Source organism: Pygocentrus nattereri, chromosome 16 (genome assembly GCF_015220715.1).
Source record: "Pygocentrus nattereri isolate fPygNat1 chromosome 16, fPygNat1.pri, whole genome shotgun sequence".
Taxonomy (NCBI): Eukaryota; Metazoa; Chordata; class Actinopteri; order Characiformes; family Serrasalmidae; genus Pygocentrus; species Pygocentrus nattereri.
In genome coordinates this window covers 30,413,470-30,433,107 of record NC_051226.1, presented here as the reverse complement: position 1 = coordinate 30,433,107, position 19,638 = coordinate 30,413,470, and the positions used below count along the sequence as shown (strand labels likewise).

At 39.6% G+C, this 19,638-nt stretch overlaps 1 protein-coding gene across 1 annotated transcript in view; it reads right to left on the bottom strand.

Moving 5' to 3' along the window:
- The window catches only part of fstl4 (follistatin-like 4), a 251,958-nt gene that overhangs the window by 71,574 nt on the left and 160,746 nt on the right, over positions 1 to 19,638 (bottom strand). Inside the window, exons 5-6 of the mRNA XM_017705294.2 lie at positions 16,189 to 16,379; positions 14,803 to 14,923 (exon numbers count right to left, since the gene is read on the bottom strand). Of these exons, the coding sequence (XP_017560783.1) occupies positions 14,803 to 14,923; positions 16,189 to 16,379 (312 nt within the window). The remainder of the gene's footprint in view (positions 1 to 14,802; positions 14,924 to 16,188; positions 16,380 to 19,638) is intronic.

Genomic DNA, 19,638 nt, shown 5'->3' with positions numbered 1-19,638 from the left:
TCAGTTGCTCAACGGTCCGGGGTCCATTGTCGTATTTTGCGCTTCATAATGCACCACACATTTTCAATGGGAGACAGGTCTGGACTGCAGACAGGCCAGTCTAGTACCCACACTCTTTTGCTACGAAGTCACGCTGTTGTAACATGTGCAGAATGTGGCTTGGCATTGTCTTGCTGAAATAAGTAGGACGTACCTGAAAAAGACATTGCTTGGATGGCAGCATATATTGCTCCTGTATGTACCTTTCACAGATGTGCAAGTTACCCATGCCATGGGCACTAACACACCCCCATACCATCAGAGATGCTTGCTTTAGAACTTTGAGCTGATAACAATCCGGACAGTCCTTTTCCTCTTTGGCCTGAAGGACACGACGTCCATGATTTCCAAAAACAATTTGAAATGTGGACTCGTCAGACCACAGGACACTTTTCCACTTTGCGTCAGTCCATCTCAGATGTGCTCAGGCCCAGAGAAGCCTGCAGCGTTTCTGGGTGTTGTTGATATATGGCTTTCGCTTTGCATGGCAGAGTTTTAACTTGCACTTGTAGATGGAGCGACAAACTGTGTTCACTGACAATGGTTTTCTGAAGTGTTCCTGAGCCCATGTGGGAATATCCATTACACAATGATGTGGGTTTTTAATGCAGTGCCGCCTGAGGGATTGAATGTCAGTGTTGGTTTTCTTACTTGCAGAGATTTCTCCAGATTCTCTGAATCTTTTGATGATATTATGGACTGTAGATGAGGAAATAGCCAAATTCCTTGCAATTGCATGTTGAGAAACGTTGTTCTTAAACCGTTTGACTATTTGGTCACGCAGTTGTTCACAAAGTGGTGAACCTCGCCCCGTCCTTGCTTGTGAATGACTGAGCCTTTCAGGGATGCTCCCTTTATACCCAGTCATGACACTCACCCGTTTCCAATTAACCTGTTAACCTGTGGAATGTTCCAAACAGGTGTTTTTTGAGCATTCATCAACTTTCCCAGTCTTTTGTTGCCCCGTCCCAACTTCTTTGGAACGTGATACATGCATCAAATTCAAAATGAGTGAATATTTGCAAAAAACAATACATTTTTATCTACTTGAACGTTAATATCTTGTCTTTGTAGTGTATGAATTGAATATAGGTTGAAAAGATTTGCAAATCATGTATCTGTTTTTATTTATGTTTTACACAACGTCCCAACTTCATTGGAATTGGGTTGTAGTAAAACAGTGAAGTTACTTTGAAACCATTTAGCTAAGGTAAGCTTTTTGGCTAAGATTAACTAAAATACATATAATCATTCATTTTAGAGGGTTGAAATGAATGATTATAAATTTAAATGGTGATCCTAATCAACTCCTTATTTCTCCCTTAGGTATAGATTGTTTTTGTGCTTTGTAACAGTTATTAAAATTTAAACGCAAGCTGAATATGTGAAAACTCAAAGTGAAAATTTTCCAGTAAATTTTATACTATATTCATGTTCTGTAATAAGATAGCTGCAATTTTACACCCGTGGTTCTAATAGACCACTTATCATTACACAGCAAAATTAGAAGGAGAGCTTCTTTGGAAGGATAATGAAGCCGCGTTCAAGTGAATCTGAACAGTTAGCACTGCGATATCATGCACATGGAGAGGCTCAAAGTACCCACTACAACCCACGCTGCACTACTGGCTTAAGATGGTGGGGGAAAAAAGCAGCAACACAGTATGATTTCAAGCACTTTTTGGAACTGGGCAATAACAAGAGGAATGTCCTATATCACCTCGCTTCAGGAGTTTCTTTCCTTCCATCAAAAAGGGCCTGCAAACCATCAACAGTTCAATAACCCGGAAAACAGCAGAAATCCTTTCCCTCTCCCCTCAGCGTAGCTCGATCTCAAACTTTCTAACAGAGATATAAGTTCTGAAATCTAACAGATTGCTTTTTTTCTCAACTGTAAATACTTGCAATACTGTAGTATATTTTGAAATGTGTGTTTCATGATTTTCAGTGTTTAAATTGCTATGGTAAAGGCAGAGAGATCACTGACCAGCAGCCTAGTCAACTGTTTCACAGTATCATGCAAGAAAGCAAAATTTATTTATATAGCACTTTTTTACAACAGGTGTTGCATTGGTGGACAGTAACTAAGTAAATGTACTTTGTTACTGTACTTAAGTAGTTTTTTTTCATGTATCTGTACTTTACTTAAGTATTTCTATTTTGGACACATGGTTTCAACATCAGTGCCAGCACTGTAAAAATACATACATCTACCTACATGATAAAACTAACCTAACTTTGTGTAAATAGACCACAACTTAGAAGTATGTACACATGCAGTTGTGACTGGCATGTTACCTTTTTATACAAACACTTTCATTTTATAGTAATTAGTTTCGGTTAGTTATGTTTATGAACAGAGACCTACAGATCAATACAGTAAAGGAAGCTCACTTGTGATCCTGAGTTTAAAGCCAATTTTTTTATTCAACTTGTAACTAATTTACAAAGTAATCTTAAACTGAAACTTTGCTTGTTTGTTAAAGTGATTTCAGAGCCACTCGGTTCCCCTGACGGAAATTGTTTACCTTCAGTGTTTTTGTGCTTATGATAATTTTAATAGACATTAGTGTCACTGATTAATGACATTCTATTAAAAGACTGGTTTACCAAGAGAGACACTGGAGGATTTTCACCTAAAAAAGAGTTCATGAAGCGAGTCTTGTTACAAAAATGATAACAGGTCATTAGAGTCATATTAATCTTTTAGTACTTTTACTTTTGATACTTAAGTACATTTGAAGGCAAATACTTTTGTACTTTTACTCAAGTTGAGGTCTAGAGTAAGGACTTCTATTTTACTGGAGTAATATTTTTACCTAAAGTACATGATGTGTACTTCGTCCACCACTGAGGTGTTGTCACAAAGTAGCTTTACAGAACAATCAGTGTTACAGAAAGAAAAGAAAAGAGAAAATCCGGGTCCAAGCCCCCATGAGCAAGCCAGTGGCAAGGAAAAACTCCCTAAGAGGAAGAAACCTTGAGAGAAACCAAGACTCAGAAGGGGAACCATCCGTCCTCTGGTCAACACCAGATAGCAAACATTGTTAGTATAAAGTATATGCAATGAATATGTACTCAAGTACTTAGTTAAGCATTTAGTTAGTATTCAAACCCAGAAATCACTATTTGGATATTTGTTCATTCATCATGGGGAGGAAACACAGGCTAACAATTGAGTGCCACCGAGAACTGACAGCACCGTATAATGTGACCATTTTACTGGTATTTGTGCCTTAATGTGAGTGTATTGTCAAGGACAAGTTGTTAAGGAAGTGACAGCTTCTGTTTCATGGCTAACTCTGGCAAGGATTTTTCGCTATCTAGGCTAAATTCTGATGTTTCAGAAACAATGCAAAGATCTTTATTTGACACACTACCATGCTGACACATTATTTACTGAGGACAAAAAACCATGTGTAGACCTTGTGGTAAGCTCTGCTAGGCTAGCTTTACACAGTAAAACTTGCATGCAACTTTAGTTTGAAACTTACATAAAACAAAATTGGACTTAAGTTGCATAAGAAGAGATGTCATTCAACTCCTTCAAAACTCAGCTGCAATAGTTTCAAGCATCTTTTCTTCTTTGAAACAAGTGTCATTAAACTACCAATAAAAACATGGATAACAAATGTGAGCATGTCAAACAATAACATAACAGAAGATTGAGATTCTTCTGACCTAAGGTAGGTAGTTTTTCCTCTTTGTTAGTTACCCAAGTCGTGGCTGCAGACAAGCAAAGGTAGTTTAAACAGCTTTGTTTGCTAGCGTGTATACTTTGTTAGTTGCTGCTATCATGATCCATTTAGCCAGATTATTTATCCTCTTTAAAAGCCCCCTACATTACCCAGCACTTATTAAACAGGGTAGCCTGAGATGCAATCCTCGCTGTAGCTGCTTCTACGAGGCATGAAGTACAAGCATAACGGCTATACTGAAGGGGCAGCCTCAATTACTCTTTCAATGTGGAAATCTACTGATTTCCTGAGGCTGCTGTTAAAAGATAAACATGTTTTCAAATGTATTCTTCTGCAAATACAGCACTGTGCAAAAGTCATAGGCACCCCAGACACATTTTCAAAATCTATTTATTTGTGTAGTTTGTGTTTATTTGCTGAGAAGTGTTAATATCTGAATAAACAAAATGTATAGAACATTAAATATTAATGATATTATATATATAATGTATATATTTTATATAATATATAATTATATAAAATATATATGATCCATTTAGCCAGATTATTTATATATTATATAATATAATATATAATACATTATATATATATATATATATATATCTATATATATACTATATATATATATATAGTGATTTCTGGATTTTAGTGTGTTGTTTAACCATTCCAAACCCTCCTCTAGGAAGTATTATATGTAGTTAAAAAGCAGCTCCTGGTTTGACCAATCAGTGCTTCAGTAAATTGTGCTCATGATGTAATTGATGATATTAACAAGTCTCTGTGGTGTCATGGAAAAATGTGGACCCAAGAAATTCTTGCTATTTTTTATTGTTTTTATGTTTATTTGAATTTGACTTTATTCTAATGTATATTGTGATAAACTCACTGCTGAGGTCAATTGTTTAAAAATTTGCTTAGATGCCTAAAACTTTAGCACAGTACTGTAATCACACCTATTAAGCTTTGATTGCACTCTATTTTTTTTCTTTGCTGTGGTTAATCAAATATCCGTCTGTTAACTATGATGATGGGATAAAATAATCATAGAACTAAGTGTGATGATTTGGAACAGCAACAAACTGTTTTTAAATCCTTTCCAAAATATTAGGCAGTTCTTCTTTGAGAAAAAAAATTGTGTTTGCTGTCAACATACCATTTAAATAATAATAGCTTGATATGTGAAGACTTGCAGCTAAATAATTACGTTTGCTGTCACTGTGTCACATCTCAACACAGTTGCGTCAACAAAAGTGTGTCATTAAAGGGAAAGTTGACAGGCATAATGCCAGTGTGAGCAAATTGGCAGTGCTGTTGGCATGCACAACTGGCTGTGTCAAGAACAGTGAGTGGAGTCTTATGAACTAAACCAAAGAAAAATCCTTCTTTACAGCATTTAGTACTATCGACAAAACACATACTTTTCATTTATGAGGGAGTTTCCTGTGTTGAACCAGAGGAAGGTCTTTAACCCGACAAGTGCTTCAGGGCACTGCACTGTTGTTGACTCTGTGATTGGCTTTTGAGCTTAATATGCCAGCAGAAAGTATGTATATTATGGCGCCTGTGATTTTGTGCAAAGCATGCAGGTTGCAATAAGACATTTTTGATGGACAGTGTAGATTTACAAGGTCTTAGTTTAGTTTATCTCCACAATTGGAATGGCTGTCAACACAACATAAGAGCAATGAGCATTATTATTATTACGACTACTATTATTTTTGTGCTTCGACAGATACCTTTCGTTGTTTAAGGCAACAAATTCTCACCAATGCCTTGTGATGATAAGTCATCTTCTCAGCCAAATATTCATGTTTCTAATAGAATGCAATCACAGTCACCATTCTGGCCTGGCTTTGTCATATTCAGTGTGAGTGCACAAGTCATTTTAGTATCACTCTGTTGCCATAGTAACAAGTTGGAACGTCTGTTTGAGATGACATTATGTTTTTTTTTCTTTTTCCTTTTTGTAGAGAGAAATGATAAGATGGACAGACAAGATGATGTGTCCATGTGAGCCATCTATTATACACTATTTTAGTCACTGATTGCTCAGAAACCAGCTTGCAAAACTTTGAATACCAGTGTGCAAAAAGGCACACAAAATGACTAAAAATCATCCCAAACATACATTATATTGCCAAAAATGTTTACTCACCCATCCAAATAATTGAATTTGGGTGTTCCAATCACTTCCATGGCCACAGCTGTATAAAACCCAGCACACAGGCCTGCAGATTGCTTCTACAAACATTAGTGAAAGAATGGGTTACTTTCAGGAGCTCAGTGAATTCCAGCGTGGTACTGTGATAGGATGCCATCTGTGCAACAAGTCCTGTTGTGAAAGTCGTGAAATTTCCTCGCTACTAAATATTCCACAGTCAACTGTCAGTGGCATTATAACAAAATTGAAATGATTGGGAATGACAGCAACTCAGCCATGAAGTGGTAGGCCAGCATAGTGCACAGAGGTTACCAACTTTCTGCAGATTCAAACGCTATGGACCTCCAAACTTCATGTGGCCTTCAGATTAGTAGAGAGCTTCATGGAATGTGTTTCCATTGTCGAGCAGCTGCACCCAAGCCTTACATCACCAAGCGCAATGCAAACCGTCGATTGCAGTGGTGTAAAGTGCTTCTCCATCTGGCAATCCGATGGACGATTGTGGGTTTGGCGGTTGCCAAGAGAATGGTACTTGTCTGACTGCATTGTGCCAAGTGTAAAGTTTGGTGGAGGGGGGATTATGGTGCCGGGTTGTTTTTCAGGAGTTGGGCTCGGCCCCTTAGCTCCAGTGAAAGGAACCCTTAATGCTTCAGCAGACCAAGAGATTTTGGTGTGGAAGAACTTGACTGGCCTGCACAGTCAAGTCCTGACCTCAACCTGATAGACCACCTTTGGGATGAATTAGAGCGGAGACTGTGAGCCAGGCCTTCTCATCCAACATCAGCGTCTGACCTCACAAATTCTCTTCTGGAAGAATGGTCAAAATTTCCCATAAACACACTCCTAAACCTTGTGGAAAGCCTTCCCAGAAGAGCTGAAATCTTAAGTCCTTGGAAATTTTGACTTTAGCCATTTTAGTTGCTAAGTAGGATGTGGTAGTTGTGTGAATGTTAGTGCCTCTTTAAAGGGGGACAAATTGTTAGTGACACATTTGGGAACAGTTTCTGTTGGAAGGACACATCTGTAGCTCATTGATTATAAGACTAGATTAATGGAAGAGTTAAAGTGGCAGAAAAGAATTAACGCAAAAGTGCCCAAAAGAATGAGCCAATTACATACTGACAGGTTTGATTTTATACTTACTGTTGGAAATATTGTGTATTTTTTGCGTGTCGTGTAAATTTAAGTTCCTGCTTTTGTCTTACACTTAAAAATTACAGCTTTCACTTAATGGCTGCTTTGCGGATGGTCTCTGACTTTTGCACAGTAATGTACATCTATAACAACATTAAATTTGCCGTGTGAACACAGTATATGATTGTTTGATTCAATTTCCCTTTAGATCAAGCTGATCTTGTACAGCTGAAACCATAACTGCTTTTTCAGCACAATCAAATGCATTATACTTTTGTCAGTGAACTATTGCCTAGGCCCAAAAGCTTGATATTTAAGCGAGGACTCTCAATGAACACTGCAGTGCAGACATGTTTGGCATGCAGCATCAGCAAATTTGAGTGTTTTCTCGCTTAAGCACATGGAATTGCTGTGCGAACATAATGAATAAGAAAAAGCCTCTTACTGTGCAGGAAAGACACTGACAGTGCACCTCGCTTTGATGCAGAGAGGAGATACCACCACTACACAGAGGGATATTACTGAAGCACCTTGTTTCACTACTGTATCAGGCTGTGTTTGTCCTTCCGTTGTGGCAATGGAACTACACCTGTGGACAAGAGTTGGCTTTTTGTCCTCAAAATTGTCACACCACAATTCATTGCTATTGTTGTTATTTTGTTACAACAGATTAGCAAGGTTGGAGACAGTATAAACTAATCAATATACTGTTAAAAGAGTCATCTGGAGGTCTCTCTTTTTTGGAACAGCGATAACAATGGCTCCAGGCTTGGAATGAAAAAGAAATGGTTTACACAGCCTTTGGCTTTTAACGTTAGCAGTTTTTTATACTTGGACACAATATCAGTTAATGGAGTTGTAGTAATCCAAGGAATAGTACCCCTATTTGTAGCCACATGAGCAAGGACATGGATCTCTACAGCCCATAAGGAGTAAAGAAGAGAAAAGATCTCCTCTTCAGTCCACACATCTACCTCCTCTAAATGATAAGCAGAATGCCTGGTATGAGTACCATTGATTAAACATCAGTACATGAATATCTTTTCCATAAATTTTAGTTGTAATAGTAGTAATAGTAATCTAATAGATGTTTAACATTGTCAGCTCTAAAAAAAGGTGTTTTCCCGTTATATCAGCACAACCAGCATCATACACAGCATGATTTACATCATAAGTCTTTTGACTATGGGTGCATGCATAACATGAGCCCTGCCCACTTTACTCTGACTGAGAGACACTCAAGAGAGTGCAAGGGGTGATTTTGAATCCTGATCATGTGAATTTTCAATACACATTGAAATCTTAACACTGTTACTGTGTTCTTTATACTCTTCACAAGAGGGTGAATCTCCTAGCATCTCTTGGAGACATACTACGCCTGGAACAAAACCATAAGCTAGAAGTCTTTCAGAGCCGAAGCTTTATAACAGAGATTGTTGCTATTTTGCTTTCAAAGTACACCATCACCTCTTAGACAGCGGAAACGGCTACTTTCAGGCTGTGAAAGGCTGTAACCACCACGATCCTCCTCATCTATCCACACATCTACCTCCTCTAAATGATAAGCAGAATGTTGGGGCACTTCAGACAGATCAGAGAGGCCTATTCTATCCTTAATGCCTCCCTGGTCTTTGGAGTGCGCGAGCCAAGGGATGAGTCGAACCCTTGGCTCTTCTGATGCGCCTGTTTGAAGTCGGAGAGGAGCTGGGGTCTGCCGAAAGAGCGAGTCGACGGAGGCATGGTAATGAATTATTTCCTACTTGTGGCCCCCGAGCTGGAAGCCCGGGATAAAAGAAGCCCACATGCTGCGATATTAACAGCCGGGAGCCTCCGACCAAGGCTCAGCATGCATAGGAAGCCCTAGGACTAATGCAGCAGCTTCAGCGTGTGGATACGTACCAAAAGTGGGTGCACAAAAAAAAAAAGCTTGGAGGGAAAAGCTTTTTGGCAGGGTTGGCTTTTCCATGAGAATGCAGGTGAAGATAATAAAGGTCAAAAGAAACGATTTTACATGCTTTCATTCACAAGACGTTGCAAATGGCATACTAGCTCTTGGTAACGCAGCTGTGAACGCTTTCAGGTAACAATGACTAAGTCTGCAAACACAAAAACGGACAATACATTTGTGAAATGTGGACTGCTTTGGCATTTCAAGTTGATTTGGGATCCAAGTTTCAATTTCAATTCATATTCAAAACATTTCCACCAAAAAAAAAAAAAAAAAATTGTTGGCAAATGTAAGGCTACATTCAGACTGCAAGTGAAAGTGGCTCAAATACAATTTACTGCCCAAATAAGACTTTATTGTTTGATCTTTTACATTACCTGAGCAGACCGCGCTCCCAAAATGACCTGCACAAAAGATCACTGATCCTTCCGGCTGGCTCATCCAAAAAACACAGCTGTCTTCTATATTTCTTTAAGATTAAAAGAACCTTTTCACGTGACAATGAATATTAATGCATATGGAAGACAATTAACAGAGAGAAGAAAGCTCAGTTACATTCGTTTACTTCTACGATGAAGAATGCCAGCAAAAGGCCACAAACTGAGTGCCAAAACAGTGACATATTGGCTTAAGAATGTTTAAAGAAACTTTCAGATATGTATCAGATTTCAGTACCACATATGATAGTTGACCAAATCTGAACTGAAACTGTCAGATTCAATGTGCTTTCTGCTTTTCACACTGTCCCATAAAGGCAAATCAGTATCACACACCTGTATACCATGTGAATGTAGCCTGTGATGCCCCTCAGGATACTTTATTTTACTTTATAGTAAAAGTCTGGAACAATTGTAGGTATCTGTGTCCACAAAGCTCCACTCAACTTTTCTAACAATTCTTTGTTACTAGCAAGACTTTCATCATCTACAATATGTTAGCTATGGGGTGTTTCCAAGCCAAACGACCCTTGTAAATGTGGGTGTTTAGAAAGCGAACATGCGTAAATGATCCCAGGTACACCTCATGGTACTCTTCTCTCCTCAGTGGGGAGAGAGATCATCTGCTGCATTGTGAGGAGATTATACAAAGATTATACTGGCTCCTACTGTTGCTATGACAACGTTTCCCAACAAATCGGCAGGCAGAACCAAACGAATAACAAGCTTTATTCTGCATGACAGCTGTTTGTCCGCACAGGCCACGATGGACACAGGATGAGGACAGGTGGAGACTTGAAAGGAAGGGAACGTGTCTCCCGTCGAGTCATGAGGAAGACAGAAAGGTTTTAAAAGCTTGAAGTAACTCTTTGACGTGTCGTAATTAACCAAGCAGCGTCCCGGAAACCACAGATGTTGGCAATTTGTCACGGGGGCTGAGCCTTTCAAGCAGGCGCTACAAAGAAGAACAGCTTTAAGAGGAAGATGCATACCTGTCTGTGATTGGATACAAGTAACTTTTACTTTAACCAACTTTCACTAAAGTTCTTTCATGTCGTGGGTTAAAAATGGCACACAGGTGCAACCAAACAAAGGGGTAAAAATGAGATAGTGCCTCAGGTTCGTTCGCTGACAAAAGAGAAAGCTTCTAATGAGGGCGAGCGACAGGCAGAGTCATTGTTTTCAGCTGAGTTTAATGGACTCTGCCATAACTAATGTAGTCATTTGCACTCTGGAGGGCCTTCATGATCTCCCTGTGATAAGCATGGACCTCCACCACCTTGGGCCTGAGAAGGAGATCCATCATGCAGGGAAAGTGAACGTGGCACACCAAACCCTGCTGACCTTCAGAACTGTGGCCAAGTTACAGTTTCTGCCTCCTTCCAACCCACCACTGTCCTCAGTGGCCTTATGCACAGCAGGACTACTTTGCCAGCCAATTGCATTTATATCCCTCCATCACTTTATCATATGATTCATCTCTCTCTGTACACTTGCTCTTTCTAATCTTTTCCGATTTGTACACAGGCCAAAGACCATGGTTTAAAAACCAAGCACAATCATCACGTCATTTTTCACTGTTATGACAATCCATGCCAGTGTCTGGTAGATGAGCCTAAATGAGTTGCCACCAGTTTAATGTGTACTAGATTTTTTTGAAGGTCGACTCTTTCTCTGAATGTATAAAAACCGCATATAGTGCAGCAGGTGAACAGCATAGTAGTAATAGTGGGCAACATGGTTCAATCTTGAGAGCATTGAAGAGACTCTAGATCAAAATAACCAACAGCATCTTTTTGCTTTTTACTTGTTGCTGTGAACCAGACATTGTCATGGAAAATTATTTCTTTTAAATCTAGCTACAAAATATCAATCTGCAAGTGGCTTTGTGATTTCACAAATGGTCAACCCTCTCTCTCTTGATTTCTCAGTCCCTCTGTCTCCTCTCCCACTCTCTCTCTCCCCCCTCTTCTTTATTCCTTTCTTCTCTAGACCCCTGACAGCCCTTGCTACTCTGGCATTCTCTGTCTCAGCCTCTTGATTAATTAGGCAGACCTGCTGACTGTGGCTGCTTGCGCAGATCACTGCAGCCGTCTATCCCTGCCATCAACAAGAGCCATGACAAACAAATAGACTCAGGGTGAGTGAAGCGTCAGGCACGCAGCAAACTGTATTCTCTCTTTCCCTCTCAGCCTCCTTCTTTCTCAGTGCCCAGCTAACTCTCCTAGTCCTACTGATGATACAAGGAGCTATACATTTGTAAGAGTACTCCACCTATATCTGCAATAAGCTCTTCATTCCTCAAAGAGCTGCCCCACCATTTCCTCTTCACAGCTGAAATGTCTATGTGTCTATGTAATTCCAGAAGGGTTCTTCAATAAGATCCAGTGCTCCCTCACAAAGCAGGAGACCTGACCATATGTGAAATAACAAGGTAGCAATAGGATATTTCGTCTGTCATTTCTTTTCGACAAGACAGACCTGAGAGTCAGCTGTATCTACAAAAGCAGGAGGGGGTCCTGAGTAACCAGGAGACATTTATGGTCATTTCATCTTTTCTGTCTGATACATTCAGACCTTTTCCAGTCCTATAATACTAATGAAATCTGTGAATTCTTTGTGACACCACATTAGACATACATATCACTATATTTTGACAGTAAAACATGCAGAGGCAGAAAGAATCTTAGCTGCTATAATTACTATGTTCTACACTGATGATGGCATGCCCATCACTTTTTGTTACAGTGATTGTAGGGTACAATGTGGAATGGTGACAAAATTGAAATAATGTAGCTGAACATTTATGTACCAGCGTTTCATCAAAGAACACTTACAAACCGAATGAACAAGAAAAGGCTGAAAGAAAATAGGCCTGAAAGAGAAGGATAGCCACTATAGTTGCCCTTCCTCTAAATAACAATCCATAGAAAAGCACTCATACTCGACAGTTCTATCATTCCCCTCCTACGAGAAATACCTGCTACTTCCTCTGCTCCAGATTTTAAATGTGTCTATCGAGCTTAAATGACCTACAGAATGCGCTCTCCTTCGGGACATTTCCCATGTGTCTAACACCTGGGTCCTTCCACTTTTGCCAATGAGCCACTCTCTGGAGATGATTTACTCACCATTGTTCCACATGACATTCCCCAAAACTCCCTGTTCAAGCTCTTTCTTTCCCTTTGTATCACAACAGTTAACCTTGAGCAGTGCCTGACCAGCGTCATTTCTTTTATTTTATTGGTCCCTGCCCAGTCCTTCACTCCCTAGTTAAATGACTACAATGTGGACACATGTGCAAGAGCCACTGGTGGTGTCGCCATCGCCCATCTGGCAGCTTAAACTAAAAATCTGTATAATGGCAACAAACAACCTCCTAAAAACCCACCATTACTATGGTTAACGACTAGTGATGTTTAATGAACCTGTGCTTTCTGCACCACTAGGTAAATCTAAAAAAACACAGGAGTCACACGTTGCATTAATGGCTTGATTTATCACCTCACTTGGTGGGTGTGTAATTTCAGCTGTAGGTTTCTGTTTAAAGTGCAAGTCCTGCATGTAAAATTAGAGATCTCTGCTACGAGCGAGTGCAGAAGGACCTTTGTTTTACATGTTGCACAATGCAATCTTGGGTTGCAATTCCACCCACACTTGTCAGCCGTAACTGCTCAAATATCATCACAGGAGCCACGATTAGATGCTATTACTCCAAATAACCAGGTGCTCACAGAAATAGACCAAGCTGTTCAGGCAGATAATGATGCCTAGCTGGTATTAAAAAATTGGCAGGACTGCTGCGTAGTCAGATCAAGGATAATCTGGTCTGAGCCAGCCTAGACCTAATGGCACTGAACTTCAGCACAGCTAATGTCGTAGTAAAATTCCTACACATGCTACTGAGCACATGGCCATTATCTACCTTTAGCTAGGCATGGTAGGTAGTAACAGTGGGCAGTCGTGGGCTGGAGGTTAGGGTACCAGCCCTGTGACCAGAAGGTTGCTGGTTTGATCACCTCGGCTGACAGTCCATGACTAAAGTACCCTTGAGCAAGGCACCTAACCCCCAATTGCTCCCCGGGCACTGTAAGTAGGGCTGCCCACCACTCCGGGCAAGTGTGTTCACTGCCACTGTTCACTAGTATGCATGTATGTTGGTGATTCACTGCATGAATTGGTTAAATGCAGAGGTCTAATTCCAGTGTGCACACATAGTTGGCAAATAGCTAGCTACTAGCTTGCTTACATTAGTTAGACTTTAAACCAAGACAGCAAAAAATGGCTTTTTGAATTTAGCTTGCTGCTGTTAACCAGACATTGTCACTTAATATGCAGCATTTCTTTGTAGTGTTAGCTTTTCCACTGCACATAGTACTGGTACCTTTTGGTACCACACAACGGGAACTGTGCTTTTTCTATTGGCCACTAGTCAAGCAGGAATGGTTTTTGCTCAGGAATGGTACCAACAGACACTAATGGCACTTGTCCTCTGTGTTTGGTAACACTTTTAGCAAATCCCTTACTCATCCAGCTAGAATGTAAGCCTCTGATTGTCAGACATGGTGTAATTTAGAAAATTTTACAGTTATTCAGCTTATTAGTACCAGCTAGTCAATGGTTGTCAGTGCACACAAGGCCACGAGACTGTATAAGATCCAACGATCTTATGCTGTATGATGCTGTCCATGTTAAGCTAAGGCTAACCCAAAAAGACTGGCATTTTTTTTTTTATGTCCACTGTCTTCAAAACAAAGCGTACAATTAGATAAACAGTGGCGGGTCAGTGAGAGACTCCTGCCTTTTCATTAATTTGATATGGGACTGAAACATCTCTGGCTTAACAATGTTAGCATTGTTTCTCACTGTTTGCATATCACGTTATCTGTAGCATAACACTTCCAGCAAAACTGTAAAGAACTTTGACTGCTATAACAGATAACCTGCTATTCAGCCCACTACTAATTGTTATGATGGTTTCATCTCTCAGTCGTCTCTCAATCATGTGGAAAATGAACTAGAGCTAGAACTGCAAGTTTCTTTGGTTCCCGTTGGGGTCAGTTCTTGTTTTTGAGTGTGCAAAAACAGTCAAAATGTCCTAGATTCACCCCTGAATCTGTGATGCACAAACGCTTTACCTTCTCTCTTATTACTCACTCACTCACTCACTCACTCACTCACTCACTCACTCACTCACTCACTCACTCACTCACTCACACTCCGATATGTTCATTCCCTCGATCTCTTATTTTCTCCATCTCCTCCTCTCTCCTTTATTCCTTTTCTACAGACCCCTGACAACCCTTGCTGCTCTGATCATGGATAATCTGCTCTGATCAAGCCTAGGTTTAAACTGCAGCAGCACGGTAACATGGGCTAACTCACGAAATGCTGTGTAGAACTCCTGCAGGGTGAGGACGCCGTCGTTGTTGTAGTCATCATATCGCATCAGGTCTTGCATGGTGCACTCCAATAAGCTGTCCTCCAAATGCTCCTTCATGGAGATCTAGAAAACAGCGTGCACCCAAATTCAATCACAAAAACACGACCAAAAAGCAGTATTACATATTTATTCAGCTCTGGTAGAGACACTACAGAATATCTCCTCTGCTGGTGTCTGCTAATTAATGAATAAAAGTCATTAATCATGAAAAGTAATCTATCATTAAGACCACTGAGGCACAGTCAATTACATCACTTTTGGTTCAGTACACCATGCAATTGGTAGAAAGCAGGAGGCAAAATGAAGTGAAAGTTTATATTAAAATGCACCAACAATATGTATATAAAAAAAAAAAAAAGGATTCTTTTTGAAGCATGTTTTAGATTCCTCTGCCTTTCTTTTTCATGTTTGAAAAATGAGGCTGCCAAGCTTATACCTCATTACAGAAAAACAATGGATACAGCTTTGAGCAATATGAATATAGGGGCAAAGCAGGTCTGAGTACAGTGTAGTCTGAAAGTGTTGACGTTGGAGAGATTAGAATTATTATTATAATAATATTCAATGAAGCATGCACTCATTAAATTTTTTAAGTTTCAGGCTATTTTCAAACATACCATCCACCACCCCTTCCAAAACACCCTTGGTATACTGATTTTTAGGAGTGGGAATAAAGTATTTGAATAAAACAAAGCTACTACAAGATTTGAAGATTTGTGATAAGTATTGTGGTATGACATTTTACTGCACTTTATTATTTCTAACTGCAAACTACTCCAAAAGACAGCTTTGCTTTATCTACTGAAGTTTACACTATTTTTTAAAGTTACATAGGCTAGTTAGAAAGCTAATGCTATAAATAGCATTCATACTAGTCTCCACAGAATGCAACAGACACCTGCGCTGGCTAGCACTGTGCTGAGTGATGGGGAAACCGGGGTCCATCTGACCCACCCAGAGAGAGCAAGGCCAAATGCGCTCTCTTGATTTGCTCATATGTTTACATGCTTCACATGATGTACGCTACAAGTGATGTACGCTACACATGGTTCCACATAATTCTAGTTCTAACTCCTTATGTCCACTAAACCCAAAATATGTACTTTCTGAAATATTGATTGTAACCAATTAATATACTGTCTTTAATTTTTCCTACTTTTTTATTGACTACACACCAAAATAATTAACACAAATTAAATCTTGGTGAAATTTGAGATTTCATGACATGTTTCCAAAAAATATGTAACTGATTCAAAGCGTGGTCAGAGACTTGTCCCTCTGATGAAATCCCCTTCCAATGCCAAAAAAAAAACAAAGAAAAACATTACCTGTGCTAGCTCTTCACTGCTTAGGTGCCCATCGTGATTCATATCCAAATACTTGAACATGGTGTCAACCAGGGCCCTCTTCTGGTCCATTGTGTTTGCAAGCGTATCTTCGCCCTTTGTCAAGCCTTTGGGCTGCATGTCCAGCAGCATGTTCTTCAGCTTGTTGTACTCGGCCATGGTACATGTATCGGCTGTGAAAACCAAACGCAACAGATGAGAGTAATTAGTGTTCATTTAACTGGGCCTGGTCCAAAAGCAGTATGCTGCAAGCGGCTGGGGTAGGGGTGGTGAAGCTGTCTCCATGAGTTTTGCGTGTGAAAGCAGAAGTGCTAACAATTTGCATTTTGTGGACAGTCGCTCAGCACAGGGGGTCCCAATTAATTCAGTGTAATCTTGTGATTTGCGTGAAAAAGACAAAAGGTAAACACTCTCATTTGGGCACTTTCTTTTTTTTTTTTCAGAGTAGGGGGATTAGCAATAGTGTTTCAAACAGTTTCGCATTTAATCCCGCGCAGCCCGACAACACTTGCGCCAGCTAAGCATGTGGAGAAAGCAAGAGTGCCGTGATTAATCAACTGCGGCGGGTGGGTGTTTATCCCTTACGTGCAATAAAATTATGCCAACAAGGGCCACCCGCTGCGCTGCTCTCTTCAGCTTCCGACGGCAGAGAGGAATAGTGCTGTTTGTAAGTGTCACTGGGGTGGAGGCTGGGATGACAGGCAACGGGAGTGTTCGCCAGTCCCCCACTGAAGTGATGAGCGCAGGAAATATTAAAAGCTTCACAGACATGAATAAGTCATTAGGAAATGTCCCCCCATTGTTCAAAGGACCCACACTACAACCCCGCCCCCCGCTGAGAAGCCCAAGCTGCAATCATAACTATGGAAGATGAATACAAAAAAGGACAATGATGCATTCAAGTCCTGGCCCACATGCCCTCAAACTGACAGCTTGCAGTTTGGCACATGTCACTTCTCATTATTCTGATAATCGCCATCTATTTCAATTGATTTCAGAACCACCCTGCCAATAGTGAGAAGATGATGCGTGCATTTAAACCTTGAGGACTTGAGGAACATTTTAGAAAAATAATCACCTTCTGAAAGGAAATGCAAGAGTAACTATGCTTGAAATGTACAAGTATATGCCTTACAAGTATTTTTCTAATTATGAGCAAGATTTTAGAGTAATACACAGACATTACATTACAATCATAGTTTCATACTATAAATTAGGGGTGGGCAATAAATGACTGTGGTAAACTGCATGACGATACACTTCCCTGAGCAGATCATTTACACAAGCAACTACCCAGACACACCATGCTTGCTTTGCAAATGTCTTCTCATGTGCATCTAACACAAAATCTAAGGGAGATATTTCTTCATAGATTAGATAAAATAATCGACTAGGGAAAAGTGAAACGAAAATAAGTGAAGAAACAGTTTCCAAAACTGGAATAATAAAAAAAAAAAAAAAAAAAAACATAGACTCTTAACAACTGTGCAGTGCTTGGTAGACCACCTAAACAGTCACCTTCAGGTAAAAACATTTCAAAGCTTTCATCTTTGAGAGAAGGAAAAACCCTTCCGTATACTGTAAGGAGACTACTCAGTGCTGTGGGTGAGAAAGGATGTGTAGCTGTCAGGAAGCACTTACTGAGAAAAAAAGAAGTAGACAAAAAGAAGAAAATTTGCACTAGAACACAAACTGCTTTTCAAACAGGTTTACACACTGAAGAGTCTACATTTTAACTGGAAATGCAGGGACCGTATGAAAGAAGAAATGCAAACAACCTCAGAGACTGAACTTTGCAGGTGTAGGTGTAAAATATCCCTGTAGATTCCTTTGACAAGCTGACCGAAAGTCTACTAAAAATTCAGGTTGTGATAAAGTGTGGGCACACTAAATACTAAAAAATCTGATTTACATTTATTTATTGAGGCTTTTGTGTATTCTTCTGTAAAATTCGTTTACTAAGTTAATACATTTATAACATAAATAAATGAAGGTCTCTGACTTGTGCACAGTACTGTATTCTCAAGGAGTTCATTTCTCCTCCGGTTCCAGTGAAAAACAGTATCACAATATTAGTATTTGTTGCATTTAACACATTAAAAAATAAATAAATAAATAAGTAAATAAAATGTGGACTATACAATAGTTATGGCACAGTTTATGTGCTATTTATTTAATATATGTTAAACTCAGTGAACAAATAGAAATTATGCACTAAAATGTGCAGGAAGTCAGTTTCCTGAAAAGGATGTATTGTTATTTTTATGTAGAAAATCAATAAAACTTCGAATGTGACCGTGGGTGTTCCAAAGATTTGTATACAACTGCACATTAAAATACAGTGTCTCTCTATTTCCATAATTGCTCAGTGATTGGCTTTTCTGATGCAGCTTCATACAGCCTCTATGCATTTTTGTCCTCTGTTAGCATGACATTGGGACTGGGGTCATCTCAACACAGCAGTCTGTTTTTTCCTTCCCCCACTGATCAATCATTGATGAATCTGGCAGGGAGACAAGAAGGAATTCCATTTTACACTTTTCAAATCTGGTAATGAAGTGCATTCATCAACTCAGTGTGTTACGGGAAAGGTCAATGGTGATATGGCACAAGTTGTTATGACATGCCATTAATCCAAGTCCTCAATTATCTCCTTTTTTCCCCTGAAAGGTCTCATAACCCTTTCCTCTTTTTTTGTTATCTGCACCTCATACCAGTGCGCGCACACACACACACACACACACAGCTATTTTACTGTGGCTATAGATTCCTGGTGACCCACTGTGGACTATAATAGCTACCTCTTCAAATACTTTGAACATTAAAATAACTTACTGAGCATTTTGTAAGCACTTGCCTTAAATGTAAATTTACTACCGATTTATATGTTTGCTAAAGTTTTTTAGTGTTCTGACTGAGACAAACAATGCAGTATACAAACTAAATCAGGATATCTGAAGGTGCTTTCACGTCTACCTTCTTTCTTGTGGGCCTATTGAGCGCCTTAGTTCTGTTTTAACTGGTCTGAACACTTCACCCTTACTCAGGCGAGCACCAAAGAGATAAAGCGTGGTCTCCCTAACATTGCGGGTCTCGGTCTGATTCCAAGTGAAGTCTGGTTCAGTTTGCTGCTGGTGACAACACACTTTAATAATGGTCCACAACAAACAAAGGAATTTGATACCAGATGCTTTCCTCTTGCTGTAGCAGTACATCAGCACTGTACTATCCAGAAAATCTGCCTGCCTTAGCATCAACAGACAACCATACTGTTCTTACAGCATGACAATGACAATAATAATGCTAGTAATGTCATACAAGTAATAAAATATAGAAGAGCAATGCCTTTACCTTTAGCACATGGATGAATGATTGAATCAGCAACCTGACTTGTTACATTCCAACTGACAAACCAGTCAATATGGAAGCAGA